Source organism: Aythya fuligula, chromosome 6 (assembly GCF_009819795.1).
Source record: "Aythya fuligula isolate bAytFul2 chromosome 6, bAytFul2.pri, whole genome shotgun sequence".
Lineage (NCBI taxonomy): Eukaryota > Metazoa > Chordata > Aves > Anseriformes > Anatidae > Aythya > Aythya fuligula.
Window position 1 is genome coordinate 28,896,146 of NC_045564.1, and position 18,798 is coordinate 28,914,943.

The following is an 18,798-nucleotide window of genomic DNA, read 5'->3' on the forward strand; positions in this document are numbered from 1 at the left end:
CAGTTATACTAAAAAGCTGGATAAGATTTGAGCTTGTCACATCTGGACAGGTGCTAATTATAAAAATCTTTTATTTAAATTTAAACTAACAAAAGCCAGAGGAAAGGGGGCCTGACTTTTCACCAGGTGACAACTCCATCTGTACATGCCATTTTTTCATCTCTATCCATAAAATACAGATACTACCCTCTGGATATTACTACCTCTATCTATGCATACTACTTTGACATAGCGAAATGAGTAATTCAGCTTGGCAAATTATCTTCCACATGCAAGTCTGGACTATCATATATTCAGGTACACAAGATACAGTGAAATATTAATCATTAACATGCACAAAAGTTCACTGCATCTCACACACAAAAACAATAATAGTCTTAAGAAAACACAGTTTTTACATTAAAAACATTCTAACACTTTCCCCAAAGACAAGGTCACTTGAGGTCATTAACAGATTTTATAGAAAGTGTGATCTAAAAATACAAATTAAAAGCAGATAGCAAACCTCTTGATAACATTTTTCTGGGCAATTTATCACTGGACTTTTCCTTTTCCGTTTCATCTTTTGCAGGCTTTTCTTCTTTTTCAAAACAATGTGACAACTGGATTTGAATTTTCTCCTGTCAAAAGTAAAAGTCAGTCATCATGGAAATTATTTCAAATAATACAGATCTGCAGGAAAACTGTTCTGTACTATTATCAGCTGCAAAAATGAAGAGCTAACAAGGAAAATAACTGTCCTCATATTCTTTCTGATCACACATATACTTTATGCAAACAAAATGAAATTATTTATCAGTGAATCAACAACTACAGAGAAGACATAGAAAGTAATGTACACATTTTTGAATTCACACACACACTTCCAAGCCCTGACTGCTTTTTCAAAATGACTCTAAACTACCTTGAGACAAGCATGAAAACGTTCCAGTTTTTCAGGTGCACAAATTTTATACATTTATTTATTTATTTATTTATTTATTTTTTTTTTTAAAGGTAACACATGATCCACAACGCTTTTTTTCCTTCATTACTCACAGTTTTCGACTGTAACAGCTGGGTTCAAGTTTTGATTTGGTTTATATCAAGGAAAAAGAGTAAAACAAATGTTGCGATTTCTAAGACTGACCAGCATTATCAGACTTGCAAAAAAAGAAAAAAATTACGGTACAATAATACTCCAAGGCAAAATGTGCAGACCTTACTGTCATCAAGGCTCAGCTTCTTATCTTTTTGTATATTTTGACAGAGTAGCTTTGTGTGCAATCATCTCAAAAATCTACTTTTCTACACAAATCAGTGAAGTATCATGAACCCTGTTTTCCAAATACAAAAAAAAAAAAGCCTTTCCCTTTTAAAATAAAGTGACAAAATGGTTCCCTAATTAGTAGGCAAGAGTCATTTTGTTCTTCATGCCTCTTTTGTCTTCAACAGGACTGTTAGAACAAAGGACTATCATATTTCAGACAGCAAAACGAGAGGGAGTAGAGAGAAATGGAGAAAAATCCTGTGTCGGAGTGATGCTAAGAAGAAGGGTGGCAAAGTCCCATAGTAACGCTCCCCCATTCCTTGTATGTGGAAGTCCCTCAGACATCACTTCTGTTCCCCCAGAAGCCAACTCGAGATGCTATCATCGCCCCTACGCACGAACATCCCATCCCTCCCAGCCCAAGACCTGCCCCATATCCAGGTTTCCCTACCACTCCTGACTCCTGCACCAAATCCTTTCCCACTCAAGTCCTCACTCTTCCTTCAAGCCCATGCTTACCCACAGAGGCAACTGCTGTAAGCTTCTCCTGATGCCTTATACCACAGACTTGATCTGACAATTAAAGCCAAGGCTGAAGACTGCTTCACCTGCAAACACATCTCTACATAACCTGTACTAAAGCTCCTCCCTTCCCTAGCTAGCATAAACTGCTTGCCACCTTGGTTTCTTCCGATCTGAGCCGTAGGAGCCCTGTACTAAGGAGGCTATGGTTAAAAACCTGTTTGAATATGTTTGTGGAGTTAAAACTGTTTCAAATAAGAGAAAAAGCTTAGCTGAGAAAACTACCAGCTCTCCCTTTCATTATGACATGTCCCCCCCCCCAAAAAAATGTTCTAATTAAAGTTATTAATCCATCAGCACCCTGCAAAACAGCACTGTAAGTGTGAAGACTTCTCAGCTTCTGTGAGGTTATCTATATCCAAGCCCGATAAAAAACATTATCTTTCACAACTAATGAACTCGTCAGCATACTTCTTTACTGGTCTTGAGAATTCACTTGGCTAAAAACCTTAAAGATTCCAAAACAAAATTTTGCATTCCTCATCTCATACATACAAACATAAGCAAATTGTTTTTCACTATATAGTGCATTACACGCTGACTGTTCACTTAGTAGCTACATAACTGCTATTTGAAAAAGTATAAAAGAAGCACAGTGCATGAGCTATTAAGAAATTAATTCTGACTCTCATCCACCAATGTGACATGTTTTTCTCCATTTTTCAATGTTCTATAAATCTATTAGTAAATTAAGGATTTTTTTCAGAGTCTGATTCAGATTTTCCTTTATTAGGAAGGAGATTGATCGGCTACATGCTCTAAACCTACCCAGAGGACAAAAAAAAAAAAAGCATGCAGCAATAGTTTAGTCAAAGGGCTTCAGCAAGCAATCATTTTCATACTTCTTTCCCCACCAAGTGCTAAAAAAGGAAGAGCCATCTGAGCAGCCAATTCTGCTAGCATCAATTCGACTTCAAAGTGTGATACAGAACTGTGTACCAAAGGGCACTTTCTTGTGATTTCATGCTATAAAAATGTAGCATCTAATTAAACATGACCTACTTCATGGCAAAGCTGCTGAAAAATATTTTAGCTTCTTTTCCTTAAAATTCTTTTTAATCCCACCCTGGTGATAGCTGGTCTCTGCTAGCATACTAATTTAACAGACTCTTTTTGGTAACACAAATCACCTTCCTACCTGAATTCCTTGTTGCAGCAGCACGGATTGTCACCAAATTTTGGGGAAAAAAAAAAGTAGCCAAACAATAAAGCAAAAACCTCCAAACCAGAACCATCAACATCTGAAAATCCCTCCAGTTTAATACACTTGAAAAAAAAAAAAAAAAAAAAAAAAAGTATACAAGCATCGGGAAGCATTACTGAAGGATTAATCAAAGGTCCTGGGTTGGGTAAAGGTAACCCGTCCTGGGTTGCTTTACCAGCAATCTGAATTTACCCAAGTCAATATAAACTCACTAATATTGCAGACCCTGTTTTTTTTATTATTATTATTTTTTTCTTTCCCTTTGGGCTGTTTTATTTTATTAAAATTCAATCTTTCAAAGATCGGTTTACTTGTTAATAGTATCAGTAACAGCTCATTCACAAGAAACCAACCCTTTCTTAATCAGGGCTGAAATTGATCGTGCTTTAGCTAATGTTTGTACTTCGTATCAGAGCACACAGAAGCGGAACAATTCCAGCACCTAAATTTAGACAAAGGACGGCAAAAGAATAAAGAGTTACCATATTTGTAAAAATAGAAGATCAAATAAATCAGTTATGGTTTTCTTCAAGCAATAAATTGACAAGCTCACACTTCGACAGCACCGTTTACTTAAAGGGCTGCCAGTGCTTTTCAACAACTAAGGCGAAACGCTTCTGAGCTCTCTGGTTTCTCAGTAACAAAGAGCATCTTCTCCCACGTTGCAATTGCTCCAGAAAATATAAACAAGTATTTCAGAAAATAAATTGATCTTCCAGAGGTGATTTGTCTGGGCCATCACCTCCTCCGCTGCAGCCTTCTGAGGAGAGACAGGCAGCAGTGGCAGAGTGGCTTGCAGAACTGCTTCTGTACCTGGATACACTGAGGAGCTTTACACCTTGCGAAGAGCTGCAGCACAGCCCTGTGGAAGGGGTGACTGTGAACAGTCACAGGCAAGACTACAGAGTTATCCCAACACTCACACCAGTTCCTGTTTTCTACAGATCAAAAATAAGGATTCTTTAAGGATTATCAGCAACTCTATCCTGATTTTTTTTCTCTCTAAGGCTTAAAGTCTATTTTAAGTGCAAACAGAAAAAGGAAAGCTGTGTTTCAGCTGCAGTCTCACTGCCACAACGGAGCAGTGACTTTTCCAGCAAGGGGAGGCACTCGCACACTTTATTCCAATGCTGCCAGGGAGGGCTGTGCCATACAGCCCCTCACCTCCCACACATAGCATGCTTCCAGCGTGGGGCTTGAGGCACCCACCTGCAGATTGCTGCCTTCCACAGTTCCCAAAAAATCCTTGGGAAAGGAAGCAAGCAGTTGAAGAAATTGTCTGTGTTGTTTTAGGAGGTCACACAAGACCTACGGCCATTAAGATGTGCACTGCAGCATCAGGAGTTGAAACAAATTCCCACTTCTGACTCTCCTCCTAACATGCATCTCTCTCTATTCAAAGCTGAATTCAATTTGTTCTCTCCATCATTTGCATAGTTACTGGGATCCCTAAACCACTTTTTTCTAGATTACTGTTTCTAAAGAAAATTTGCAGCCTGATCTAGTTTTCTTTCTTAATATACAGTCTCATTTATGACATTCATTCTGTACAAACTTAGATTATCCCACAATTCAGTTCGTTCTGTAGAATTGGCCTTTACATCTCTTCTGCTGCTGCACTAATTGCTTTCAAGAAGCACTCAGCAGTACGTGAAGCTAAGGAGAGACTCCCCTAGGGCACTGCAACAAATGCCACCTGCAGAGCACGCTTATAATAAGGCTGTGATATTAAACCATTAAATACAAGGTGTCATGTAGTGCTGGAGTTCTAAAAATCCTCCCGACTTACATTTAAAATGTGCTGTGGATGAATAGTTCATCAAATTAGGATTCTCTCCTCTTGTACTCAGATACAATGCCTGATGCAGCAAAGCCCTACCGCTTCAAGCCTGAACAACTAAACCTGAATTAGATCTCTTAGTTTGGGTAATCTGATGGGAAACATTGCAACAGGAATATAAATCATGGTAAATGGCATTAATTTTTCTGTTGGCTTTTAAATTCTTACACCATGTACTGTACCAGACTTGGATTTTTATTAAATCAGCAGGCCCAGTTCTAAAATTTCTCCAGTGAACTGTTCAAGTATCAGTAAGTATACATGTATTAGTGAAGGACTGAGAAAAAACAGCAACACATTTTTCAGTTTTCCCAAGACCAAAACCTAGATACTTGACAGTTCATTCTTCATAAGATTTAACTCGTTTGAGTTCTCAACCTCCCTTCCTCCCCAAAACCGAATTAGTAGTCCCACAGCAATAAACCCTCACTGTCTGCTATTCTATGGTTCCTTCTGCTTGTTAAGGAAAGCGAGACTTCTCACAAGAAGACCATTCAGAAGCTTTTCAGATAACAGTAAAATATTTCAACATGCTTCACAAGAAAGCCACTAAGAATCATTTCACTTTTGTTAGGAGTGAAAACGAGAGCAGCATGAAAATCATTTCAGTGCCTCTCTTCCATGGCCCAAACTAAAGCTAGTAACAGCATTTCACTCTAAAGATACAGACTTCTATAAAAGCAAAATCAGAAAAGTTAGATTTAAAATTCTCTAAACCCATTTTACATATTTTGTCCGTTATTTAGGAATTTCTTTGAGTATGTTAAAATATCTTAACAGATTAGTCTCCAGGCATACCTCAGGCATGTGTTAACCAGCAACAATGAATAACATGCAGAAATTCCATCAAAACACGAAAACTTACAACCATTTACATCTTTAGATATGAAAAGTTGTTAAATTATGCTGCATATTAACACATTTGTCTTAATGATGGCACACAGCATTAAGCAGTTTGCAACTGCCAAGTGCACTATAACACCAGAAAGCTGAAACAACTAACCAAGCTCCCCTTTTTCTGTTCCCCAGATATCAACCATAATACTTCAGAAAACCACAGTAGCTGACTCTGCCAGATATTACCACCTCTGTTAAAACTGTATCAAAAATAATCATAATCATATGGTGTCTGCATATTTAAAGAGTACCCAAAATACCTTCTTTTGAACAGTAAGTTATTTTAAATTGTTTTAGAAACTTCAGTAATGTGACTTTTACCTGGAAGTCCTGTGATATTTCAGCTGTAGGAGGTGGTGGATATTCTTCACATACAGCAAGGCTCCGAACTAACTTTAACTTTGTGTTTGACTAAAGGAAAGTATGTAAAATTAAAAACTATGGCTTATAAATATTATATAAATATACCATAAGCCGTTATTTTTCCATTCATGTTATGTAAAACAAATTGGCTGAGAACTGCATTTTTAATGTTTTCAAAAGAATAAATTATTTCCTTTAGGAAAAAATTACCCAAGCAATTGCAGCTTTTGAAGGCACTGTCAGCACAATAGCGCACATCTAATGAAAAGTAAATAAAATCGTTGGGAAAGTGCTGCTCTCCATAACAATAAAAAGCCACCAAAAATATAAAGGCAAACCACAAAAGCAGACAACTAGGCAAGACAAAAATCCAACAGAAGAAAACAAAGCTTCATTGCCAAAAAAATAAAGGATGAAACTAAAGGCACTTTTCACAAAGTAACAAGGCTTCATCAAGCATGAAGGGCTTCCTTAGCATGCCAGCACACAAGGCTACTGTACCTTCGACCTTTTGGCTGTCTGTCCAAAAGACTGCACTGGCCGCTGGATGATGGGCACAACAGAAAAGGTTTATATTACACTTAGGACTTCAACTTTAGTAATGCAAAAGACTGCTTAACAGAGAAAGTTTTAACAGTTATTACTGACATGGCGGTTAAGTCTATGAAAGGAACAGCAGGTGCTTTTGGCTGAAGGATTATATGCTCTCTTTTTCATTGTGCTTGTCCTTGAAATCTCTCTTTCATTTATCAGCAATAGACAGTACAAAAATTTAACAGGAAGTAAGCATTGTTCTTGGTCAGTAAGATCCAGGCTGTTTACTCTGTCCGCTCCTATGTTTAAAATTATCGTGTCCTAATTTCCTTGGCAACATGAGTGGTTTTAAATTTTCTTCCTATTTCCTGAAACCTACCTAGAAAAATGATGAAAACAGGCGAAGAAGGGAAAAAAAACACAAAGCACAAACACATTGCCTCTACAAGGCAATCAATACTAATAATTAAAATATATTTGATTCATATTAAAACATAAAAGATGAATAGGAGCTATAAAAAAACGACTTTAGAAAAAGCTGCTGGTCAAAGCTAACTTACTGTGCACAGATATGATCTTCATCTACCCAGAAACCTTTTCCCATTAATAGTTTCTTTAAAAAAAATAAATCGCAAACTTGCTGCAGCATGCATGATTGAAATGTATATTTGAGAGTTTGTCAGGTTTTTAACTCCATGGTTAAAATGCACCCCTGTGATACCTGCACAGGTATGGAGGCATTTCGAGTGGCACAAGATAATGAAAGCACTGGTTTCACTACAGAACTAAAACCGATGGATACACAAGCCTTTACCAGAATCAATTTTAGCGAGCACAAGCCTAATACTTGTAAGTGAAAGCTAACATTGGAAATACAGTTTCAAGTGTTGTTTAATGGACAACATTCGCTCCTTTATGAAAGGGGAATCCTGCCAGAAGCAAACTAAACAAAAACCCAGTCTGAAAACTACACGAAGAAAGGAAACTCTGCCCTAAGCTCATACACAAGGCACTTGATAGACATCTGCTCCTAATTTCTTGCAGGAAATACATGTTGTTAAAAAACTGCTAACCTAAATTGAAGGGTTCAGCCATGTCAAGGCAGAAGAACAGCTCTCTCTCATTTTCCTCAAGTATCAAGTATCTTTTTTTGGATGTTGACCCAGCTTCACTGAGAAGCTCATTTAAATATTATTCATTTCACTGTGTAACAGGATTTTAAATAGCTGTGCAGAAAACTGACTGAACTGATATCTATATATAGAGATAGATAGATTTTTTTTTCTTTAAAAAAAAAAAAAAAAAAAAGCTTGCTGAGATTCTGAGCAAAGTCAGTTCAACTTTCCACATACCTGGAACAATACACAGATGAAGATTTATTGGTATCTGAAAGTCATTTTTTCCTCCTCAATCAATCAATCCCCTCAACCTATGCCGAAAGCATGCCCTGTTTACTGAAAGCTGGCATTTGTATATCCTTGGCAAAGTTTGCATTATGCCAAGCTAATGAGCTTTCAAGAACTGGATGATTTCCCAGCTGCTATCAATTAATCCAGCATCAATTATCTTAGGTAGGTTCAAATCAAGCAGTATAAACATAAAATCCATCAACAATGCTAGTGGGATCCTCAGTTGACTATCAAAACAACATGCAGAAGAACCTACTCAAGAAATTGTTTACGTCTTGGAAAATTTTGGAAGCTTTGAATCCGGTACATAACTAAAAACAGTCTAATGAAGCAAACACCCTGGATCCACCATTTACATGGAAAAAAAGAAAGTCAACTTAGTTATGCAGAACATTTTAAACTAGCCAAATAGACTTCTATGATTTACTAAAGACATATATTCTGTTACTTTTAGGAAAATGATTTAAAGGAAAGAAAAAGAGTAGAGGAAGTTGCTGGAAAGCAGTTCTGTACAAAGCACAGATCTCCTCCTCACCTTACCTCAACGCAGTAAAGTCTCAGGAATCCACAGCAGCCAAAGTAAAGTGTATTTGGTTATGCCAGATAAAGTGCAGAAAATCTCAAAATTAAATTGATATACTAAAATTGAGATAATCTGGTGTCAAACCCAAAATATTTGTAACAATGCTTAAAATGAGTATGTTTTTCAGAATTCAGCCACAATAGGATATGGTTAACGGTACATTCCCATCACCTTTCATTTCGCTTGCAGAATTAGAGTTTTGGTTCCAGGCGGAAAAGCCAACTAAGCTGACACTGTCAGTCACACCGCATTTCAGATTTCTTGAAGATAGGTGTTTGCAGCCCATGAGGAATAAGATAAGGTATTCAGGGTAGCAAACAGAAGTATTTGAATACTCTGGTGCTCAATTTCATGAACACCTGAAAATTTTTAGGGACCAATTCAATAGCAATGACACTGGGGACAGTCAGGGGCAGGGGCATTGTAGGAGGGAGTGGTCCCAATTTTTAGGGACCAGTCAATCTCCCATGATTGAAATGAATCAAACCTCAGAGCTGCACATGAGATGAGCGTCATCAGATCCATCATTAACATCTGTTAACTGGCAACAACAACTTTCTTATGCCTTGTAAAGCAATTCTTTGCCAGCCTCAATTGTTTGCCTTCCCGTATGACTAAAGATATCCAAGCCTGCAATACGAGCCTCTGCGTCCAGCTCCAACTATGTGGGATAGGCACCAACTCACCTGGAATTTTAGTACTGATTTCTGCATTTGCTTTGTTCCTATGCTACACCTTTATGTTCCTAATTGTAAAGGCAATTCCTAGCTATTTTAGAATATACAGTCCATAGTGAGTGCAAGTTAAGCAACTTCTTTATAACTGCAGCTCTCAGAGTTTTACTGACATGAGAAAATACTGTTAATAAAAGCTACATTAAAAATATATTTATGCTCCATTTAAAGTTGCTACTGGCACGATATCAAGACACTTTAAAAGCAAGTGTTGCAAAAAATTTGCATAATGAAAACAATGACCTGTTTTTTTGCCTTAAAAGTTTTGGGTTTTTTTTGAGACAAACTACTGTGCTTCACTTCCATCTAATTAATACAATGCAATCAACAAAATAAAGTGGACATTAAGATAGTTTACTGAACACATACAACCCTATATATCCAGGCTTTCAGTGGAAGTATTTCCCTGTTCTTTTTTCCTAATTACCCCACAGATCATGTATATTAACTACAAAGTAAAGATCTGGAACATTTACATCCCTTCTTCTACCACTGCTGTGCTGCCCAAAGAAGCAGCTCAGGCACAAGAATACAAATTCAGAAGCAAGAAAAGCCTTGTGAAAAGGTACTACACAGATTTCTGCATTACGCTTGGGACATTTCAGAGGTCAGACATGACATGGCAGACCTGAAAAGAGCGGTCTAAGGCCTTGCAGTTTTCCATCCTTTTACTACACTAGGCTTCAGTTTTAAATTCAGATAAGGGCTACAGTTCTAACAACCATAGTTAGCTTGTATAACGCTGAAGGAAAAACCAGCATGGTGTATGGTTACTCGCGTTCCTGCACTAGTGAGTGGTGACAGCAATTTTCCGTGACACAGCAGAGGACGACTTAGGAACAAAACTGGAAAAATAGCTTCCCTACTGGATGCAGAAGCATTTTCTACAGTTTAAAAGAAGCTGATCAGAATCTGTCTATTAAAAATTACTAAGTTGTGTATTTTGGAAACAAATACATAAATTTTGACAAGATCAGAATAGCTGAGGAGGAGGCAAAGAAAGGCCTCGCAGAGCTCAGCTGTGGAACAGAGAAAGAAAACAAAGATTCGTCCTAGTATGAAGGGAAGAAACATGTCAAAAAGCACGTCCAGTTGTTAAGAACAAACATTTCACCTTGTTTCTCCAAGGGACTAGGCTATCCGCTTAATTAGTATAAATCAAAACCAGAATTACACCTACTTAATACACATTTACCTTGCTCCTATCAAACAATGAATGCAGGCAAGTCTTGCATTCACGCATCAGCCTCTATCACTTGGTGAGTTTTTTTTTTTCCCCTGTTATTTTCCAGTTTGCAAGTGTCTTTACTGCTGCACGGTAATATGCAGCTTGCTTTCTCCCAGTCTTCTACTGCCTTGGTTATCACCATCCACTAAGGACCTTCTATCCACATAGCAGTGATTTTTTTTTTTTTATTGCAGAGATGATGGCAATTAAGATTAACGTTCTTCTCCCCGCCCTACTCCACAGTGCATGGACTGTGGAGTAAGAACTAGCCTGCCTTTTCTAGAATAGCCAGCATGAATTAGTAGAGAGGCGTTAAATATTTTCTTTAAAAAAAAATAAATATTCTTAGCATGAATAAAAAGCTGTCATAAAAACCCCACTCCACAACAACAAAAAAACCACCACCACCAAAACACCTCCATAGTACTGACAACGCACTCCTCTACAAGTACTTTTCATGAGTGCCACTGATTTCCAGTACCATTTAAGTGTTACTTGATGGCAATTTTAAACCATGACAATTCAAAAATGGTCCCTAATAGCCCCTGTATCAATTAATGTACTTTCCCACTACTTGAAAGGACTGTGAAAGTTGCCCATACACTGAGACATTTTTCTCATTCATACTGTACACAACAGCAAAGTGGGGACTAGTGCACAACACCTGAAAGCAATCTTGCATTTCAAAACATAACCATCAGTTACTCGACTTCAAAGATTCAGAAGCATACCTGAATTCAAACCCACTAGGTTTAGACAGAGGAGCAATCAAAGCTAGTTTCTTACTTGACTTTAGAGAAATTAAACAGCAACTTCCAAAGCAAGTATATGTCATGTGTGTTTGCACTACCAGCGATCATATTACAAGTAACATTAACTCACTGACGTGGTTTATGTGCAGTTGCAAAGGCCTTACATGAACAACTTTCTTCATAAACAGCTGTCTACCTCCTGCTCTGGAAATCCACATTCTCAGACCACGGTTTTTAATTACACTACTCATGTAACGGCAGCGCTCTGGTTCTGATGGACACTCCTAGACACAATGTTCACATCAATACTAGATGAAAAAGACAGCAAAGCTGCCTGCATCAAGAAGCCTTCATTATACAGCTGTACAGCTCCTAGGGTGCGTGCTAGATAATTATTTCAGCCACCAGATATTACTCCCACACAAGACCAAAACCAACCAACCAAAACCCCCTGTCAAACAAGCCAGAGCCAAAGCCCATAGCCACTGACAGCTTCATTTCTCTGGACAGGAACACTTGTTTGCAGGAAGGCAGATTTGCCACCTGAGTCTCATAAGTTTCTACACTAATAGTTGTTGAATGAGAAAATGTGAATGAGTTTCTTCTAAGTTACTGAACTGTAGGAAAATAAACCTTAAAAACATTTTTAATGTTGACTACTGGGATGTTCCATTGATTAAAGAGAATATCAGCTCAGTTCTAACATCCACCAATGTTTCAGCAGCAGTTATTTCTCATATGTTACAGGAGAAGTATTTCATTTTAAGGATTTGCTTTCCATAAAATTATCCATTTACGCTGATGCCAACTTTAATAAAGCCAGCAGATATTAAAGAGTAAAACTGCATTGTTATTATAGTGGTCGACAAGATTTATTTGGAAGCAATTTAACCTAGCAAACAGAGTTTACTTCACTCAGCAGAATATTGAATTGCTAGTCATGAGCAAAACTACTCCCCAAAGAACGTTTTACTCAATTCTCAATAACAAGAATCTAATAAGCCACTGTCCTGGTTTTGCAACCCACAAGAGAATACTGGCATACCCCATATCCCAATCATGATTTTTATCAGGAAATTTTTTATTCATAACCCACAGATTAAAAAAAAAACAAACCTACAAGAAGTTAATTTCTTCCAAGCCTTCTTAGAAATCTGCCCCTTTTCCCAAGTTATGGCAGAAAATTTCAGTTGCCTTCCTCAAATTCACCTCAGATGCTTACTGTCCCCAGTGAGCATGGGCAGCCTCGGCCAGGAGTTCACCAGTTTGTGCCACACAAGACGCCCTTCTTTCAGGGCTCTTACACATAAATGCAGCATAGCTGAATCTCAGAGGTATCAAACATGCTGCCATACCTACTGAACTGGTGTTATGAACACTGCTGTGCTTCCCCTTAACACAAGATGTTTCCACAGCATTTCCCCCCTACCCATCTCACTTGAAATCTGATACTGTATTTTTTTTGTAGGTATATCTCCTACCTTACAAAGACCGTATGTTTATGTGTATCAGCTCCTCCAGGTATGCAAGAGGACAGCCTAAGCTTTCCCACCTGATAGATTACACACCAAAACTGACAAGTTGTGGAGAATTGAAGGAAAGGGAAGCTATAGGAGTACTCACTAGCAGCCAAGACAGGATATTAAGTCCCCATTCTACTCCACCATTGATGCAGTGAGGAAGGCTGGACCTTCTGCTATCTAGGGCAGGACCTGAACCCACTGGCCTTAGCAGCTCTGCTGGCTTGATTCCTCTGATACCTGAGGATTTACATTACCTATATCTGCTTACTTTAGCCTTGCGCAGTACAGCTCTGCTCTAAGAGTTACCCCCGAGCCCATTTGTAGCTTGAGAGCTCTATACTGATTACCACTACTCCGTGCAGCTGTGCTGAGGAACAACACTCACCATTTTAGTGCCTTGACCAAACCATATTATTACTAGATAGAGTATTACCAGTGCAGCACAGTCTCTGAAACTTGATCAAGATTCAGCAATAACCAAAAGGTGATTTGAGTGCTAAGTTTTTCCCCTGTTCTGCTAAGGTAGGAAAAGATTTGACTCAACTTCACATGTGCACTTAGGAGAGCATATGTAACAGACAGTTTGGCTTTCCCATGAAAACCACTTACACAACTCAAACAATTAAAAATGACTGACCCTCATGAATATAAATATAAATATACATGAGTATAAACAGAAGTGAGGCAAAGGAAGAAACAATCATCCTCCTTGCTTCCAAAAAAAGGGCCAAGTTTTCCCAGCCAGTACCAAAATAACATGTAAGAGGACCATGACAAAAAGAAGAACATGACAAAGACTCATTTAACAATATGTATTAGTGACAAATGAAGTGAAAAGCTTCTTACCGGCATATCGTTTTTGCTATCAGGACAATTTTCATCCTTTTCCGCTTGGATCTGCTCCTGACTTCCTGATTTTATAAGGTTTTCATCTGGTTCTGTATCTTTAAATTCAGCTTCTGAACCCTTCATTGCATCAGTTTCATCTTTTACAGTAAGAATATCAGACATCCTCATTAGTAAAGATTATTTTAAAATTCTACAAGAAATATGGAACCTTTAGGACAAAAAAAAAAAAAGGGGGTATCACTGAGTATTTTTAAATTAATTAAATGCACATATTTAAACAGCTATCCAAAATAGAAATGATTTCACTACCATGAAGATTTGCACTCCTGTATTTCTCATTTCTTGTATCGGAGGGAAGGAGTGATCATCATCTTTTCACCACTTCTATCAAGAGGCATATAACCACAGATATCTATATGAGAGAACTAAACCACTACACTGTGGGATAACACTTGCAGATTTTCCCTTCTGTATTTAAAAATAAATACTTGAACATTTCAGTGCTCCAAATCAAATTAGGTTCTAACAGAAACAGGGAAAGATTTTCTCATTTGAAATGAAGAAGGAATTACAGGTAGATTTACTTTGAAAGGGTTGAGAAAAAACAGATAAATGACAATGCACCAAGAGTGCAAATACATTAAGTTTCATTAAATCATTTTAAGTTTCCTGGTTGCCAATAACAAATGGGCTAGTACTGAACACAGGAACTCTCTTACATAAGATACATAATGAAACTGGTCCTGATAAAATTAAGCACTCTCAGAAGCAATAAAGACAGAAACAGCTTTGGCAATTATAATAATGACCATTATCAATAATTACTGATAACAATAATTTATAATAAATTCAGAGAACTCTAATGATTAAAGCTAATAACAGAACCATCTTAGTTTTCCCTAATAAATACAAAATACAACTTATTCCCATGACTCAGTTGCAGTGTAATATGTAAAACCAAGAATTCTCCTTTTTTTTTTTTTTTTTTTTTTAAAGAAACAGAGTAAGTTCTGCATGCTTAGTCTTTTATAGGGAAAAAAATAAAATGAGAGTATAGAAAAGTCTAAGCAAACATCTGATTTATTACCTGATGTGTTCTACAGTTTGGGGATTGTGGTCTACCACAAAAATAAAATAAAATAATCCAAAGTTCCTTTTCACAGTTGTCAACCAAGATGTCAGTTGTAATGAACCATCTGGAATCTGCCAGGAGGAGTCCCATGTCCTTATCCCCAGTGTAGAGTCTTGAACGGAACTATGTTGTCTTGAATTAGGAAGAACATCCCTTTCAAATGCCTAAATAAACAAACAGATTTTAAAAATCAACAAAGGAAATACATGATAATTATATTTGGGAGGAGGGAACCAACCCAAAAACGTGAATTCATTTAAAGAAAAAAAAAAACAAAACAAAAACACAATAAATCTGCATTTCTCATATGACTTGCTTTAGCTAGCAGCAGCAGCAGCTATACTTTTCATCAGGCTTCCAAAAATATTACCGAGTTAACAAGTAGTCATAATAAGCATTTTCTTGGCATTCCTTGTAAAACTCTGTTCCTATAAACAAGCAGGTATCTTCCAGAAAAGTCTGAAAAGACAGTTTGTAATAAGAAGCCCAGTAGGTGTGGAGGAGTAATAGCCATGGAAAGCACAGAAAACCCTGTAAATATAAGCAATTCTCTTTTTGTCGTACTTAATAATCTACAAGCACAAAACAAAACCCATATTTTAGGCAACCCGAATTACAGAAGACATTTTTATTTTATTCAATAAAGGAACCGCCTTTGAATGAGGGTTTACAAATTTCTAGAAAACCAACACTGTTCCAACTCCCCTCTTTTACAGACTTGCTTTCCTGAGAAATAATTAGCACCACTACCCACAAGGAAGTGTGTGTTTGAAGTGGTAGGCAACAACAGAGACATCTAATATCAAACGAAACACAACCCATGAAGGTAGCAGAAATACCCTAAAACAAAGAAAATAAATAACTTCCTTTCAAGCCTGTGAAAGATATGCTGAATAGGATCACCATACTGCATTCCCCAGACACTTTTCTCACAACTACACGGTGCTTATTAAAAACACCAGAAACGCTAATAAAGATCAAGAATACCTCCTGTCACCCCAGTTGAACTACTTCATTTCCATGTCAGTAGCAAGATAATTAGAATGACTTCAGGAAAATAAACAAGTGAAAAACATCCAAATTGTTTGAGGTGAAATAAGAAATCAATGAGCCATTTATTCCATGGTTATAAATGCATTTTTAATCGATTTAAGTAAAGAACCCACACTAAACTGTTCTCTTACAACATGAGCTGCCCTACATGAAGGGAGAAGGAACCAAAACACCTGCCCTGAAAGATCTTAAATGTCTCCAACTAGCTGCATTTGGTCACTAGAAAGCAATTAATAACAAAATTACAAGGTCAGGCTGTGACAGTGCCCAGCCCTTCCTCAGTTTTACCGTTTTGTCAATACAATAACTCTACAGTTAATATAAAGTAACAGAAAGCTAGCTAAATATATCACTGACTTTACATTGTGAGAGAAAAGCTGTGTCTCATTTCACCGAATACCTACAGAACTAAAGATGGGCAGTAGGCTTTACCATGAAACAAAAGCAAGCAAATACTTCACATTCTCCACATTCCCCAACAGCAACTCTCACCAGCCTTTATTCAAATTGCTTTGTGTACACCCAGAGATACTGTAATGTCGTGCTGGAAAACAGTAACTGGGAAAACAGCACAAGACAACACTTCAGAAGATACATGCAAATAAAGAATGAAGAATATTGTATTCCTCCCACATGCACCTCATTCTCCTCCCAAAAAAACCATGCAAGAAACCAAAACCCACCAGCCTGTAAAAAAGAGGTTCGAGTAGGAAGAATTTTAAATTATCATTTAAACGGTGTTCAGCTTTTAACACCTCCTCCTGAAGCACTAAGGGATCTTAATTCATCATTCATTCATCACCCTCAGTATCTCAGTGTCAAGTACTCCAGTGCTCTTCCCAGTACGACCCAGAAGACTGCAGCAGTGGCACTGTGGCCCACAGGCTGCCAGGTTGCCCTGGAGGTGAGATTAAAGCCCAGCAACAAATTCAGTTTTAGATCTGAAGAAACAATCAGGTTGATAAAGGACAGGAGATGCTACAAACATTTTGGCTTAATAAATTTCATTGAAAAGAAGCACGGAAAAAAAAAGGTGAAACAATGGGCCGTGATTCAAGCCTGTAAGTTTTTTGACATCCTACTTATTGAATCATTAATGGGGGGAGAAAGGATTACAGATGAAAGAACAAACTGGAAATAACAAGACACAGGAAGGCAACAAAGCAGGAACTTTATGTGCTGCACAGACCACAGACCATCCTTATGAACCCCACCCCTTCCACCTCCCTGTGTATCTGAACGCTCACTTTGTGTCCCACACAGGGCAGGAAAACGAAGCAAGAAGGCTGACCTCAGGAATCACTCTATTGTTTGGAGGGAAAATAGGTTCTGGTAAGCAAATGTGTATTTTCTGACTTTCTCTTTATTAACACAGTCCACAAACACACTGTAGTACTATTAACATTTTGGCACAGGAGGAGTTTTCAATAAGCATGTTTGGCAATTTTGTTTTCTCTTGGATACTGAAGAATTAAGTTTATTTATATAAATCCCAACACTCCCCATACACTGGATGACAATAAGCTATCCAAAGTTATCCCTAGAATTATCCAAAAGATTGAAAAGATCAGATTTAAATATTAGCAGTAGAGCATTACCTAGTTTTCCCTTAAAAATCCCTACCAAAACAGCTAGCAGTATGTCTCATGAAAAAAGCCTTCCAATTTTAGCATCTTTTATAGGTGGCAACAAAGAGCACCTACTTCAATAGATGGCAAGCACAGGGACAGCTGCTGCAGGAATTCAGTTTAGACAGCACATACGGGTGGAGTATAACACCTTGTATTTGTTCTTCAACCTCTGGGATTACTTGCAACTAAACATTTGCTTGTCAAAATGTACACACTTCCTTTTTCATCACATTGATAACACTACACCACCAATCACCCTAAATTCTTTTACTTCTTCTGAAAAGCAGAAACTACTTTGTCTAGACACTACTCTGAAAGTGCCCCTTTTCAGAGGGAAGATTATTATCAGCTGCAAGATGGATGCCTAGTGCTAGGTAGGCATATGTCTCGGGCAGCAAAAAAAGAGGAAAAAAAATTATCAATGTTGAGCTTTTACTGCTTTCTTTTGTACAATCCAGAGAACAAGTGATAAAAAAGACATCAAATTAAGCTGCTGATGAGTTTTATGACAGAATCATGACGTGGGAAACCATTGGATCCTTTGTTTCAGTTTCTGACTTGAAAAGCATCATTTGCAAACCACTAAATTGCCTTGTAATGAGCAAGGATATTTCTGGGAACAGGATCTACTCAACTTAATCCAATTTCTGTAATAGGCATAAAGACTTCTATCTGCTCCTTGGTAGGCAATGGAGATGGAGATAGGAAGCTTTGCTTTGCCCATGACAGAAAAAAAATCGATTCTTTTTTCTTTTGAAAAGAAGATAGAGACAGAAGGCAATTTTCCATTCCTTGTTGAACCAATTGTTGATACCATCACAGTGGAGAAAAAAAAAAAAAGCAAAACACAGAACAGCTGTCTAAATAATTGTTATCAATCAAATGCGGGGCAGGAAATTGAATTAGAAGGGTGGGGGGGTAGAAATTATATTCAACATGCAAAGTGGACACACTGTCAGTAGAGAGGGAAAACTAAAATTTCTTTCTTGAAGAGGTTCATCAGGTATTTCAGCAGAATTCTTCCACAGGTTTTAAAGAGTATCCCTTGCTGGGTACTATACCTCTCTCATTTTTGTTAGAAGTGTGCTTAACCTTTAACCTGACAGCCTAAATCACAGCCAGTGCTAAATTCCCAGTGAGGCTTGTTGGAAGTCATTCAGAAATTTCCGAACTGTACACAACCATTTACCTCGTCTCAGCACTCAACATTTGCCCCTAGGTTCAGAAAAAGTTGT

The 18,798-nt window shown here is 37.6% G+C and overlaps 1 protein-coding gene across 12 annotated transcripts in view; it reads right to left on the reverse strand.

Annotated features, from left to right (window-relative positions):
- R3HDM1 (R3H domain containing 1) overlaps positions 1-18,798 on the reverse strand; it is a 79,614-nt gene that overhangs the window by 35,589 nt on the left and 25,227 nt on the right. For 9 of the 12 annotated variants that reach the window (XM_032190427.1, XM_032190432.1, XM_032190433.1 and 6 more), the window contains 5 exons: positions 14,835-15,043; positions 13,745-13,955; positions 6,637-6,678; positions 6,094-6,183; positions 506-620 (listed from right to left, as the gene is read on the reverse strand). In XM_032190427.1, the coding sequence (XP_032046318.1) occupies positions 506-620; positions 6,094-6,183; positions 6,637-6,678; positions 13,745-13,915 (418 nt within the window). In that variant the 5' untranslated portion in view covers positions 13,916-13,955; positions 14,835-15,043. The remainder of the gene's footprint in view (positions 1-505; positions 621-6,093; positions 6,184-6,636; positions 6,679-13,744; positions 13,956-14,834; positions 15,044-18,798) is intronic. The other 3 variants (XM_032190434.1, XM_032190429.1, XM_032190425.1) reach the window with 2 other exon arrangements.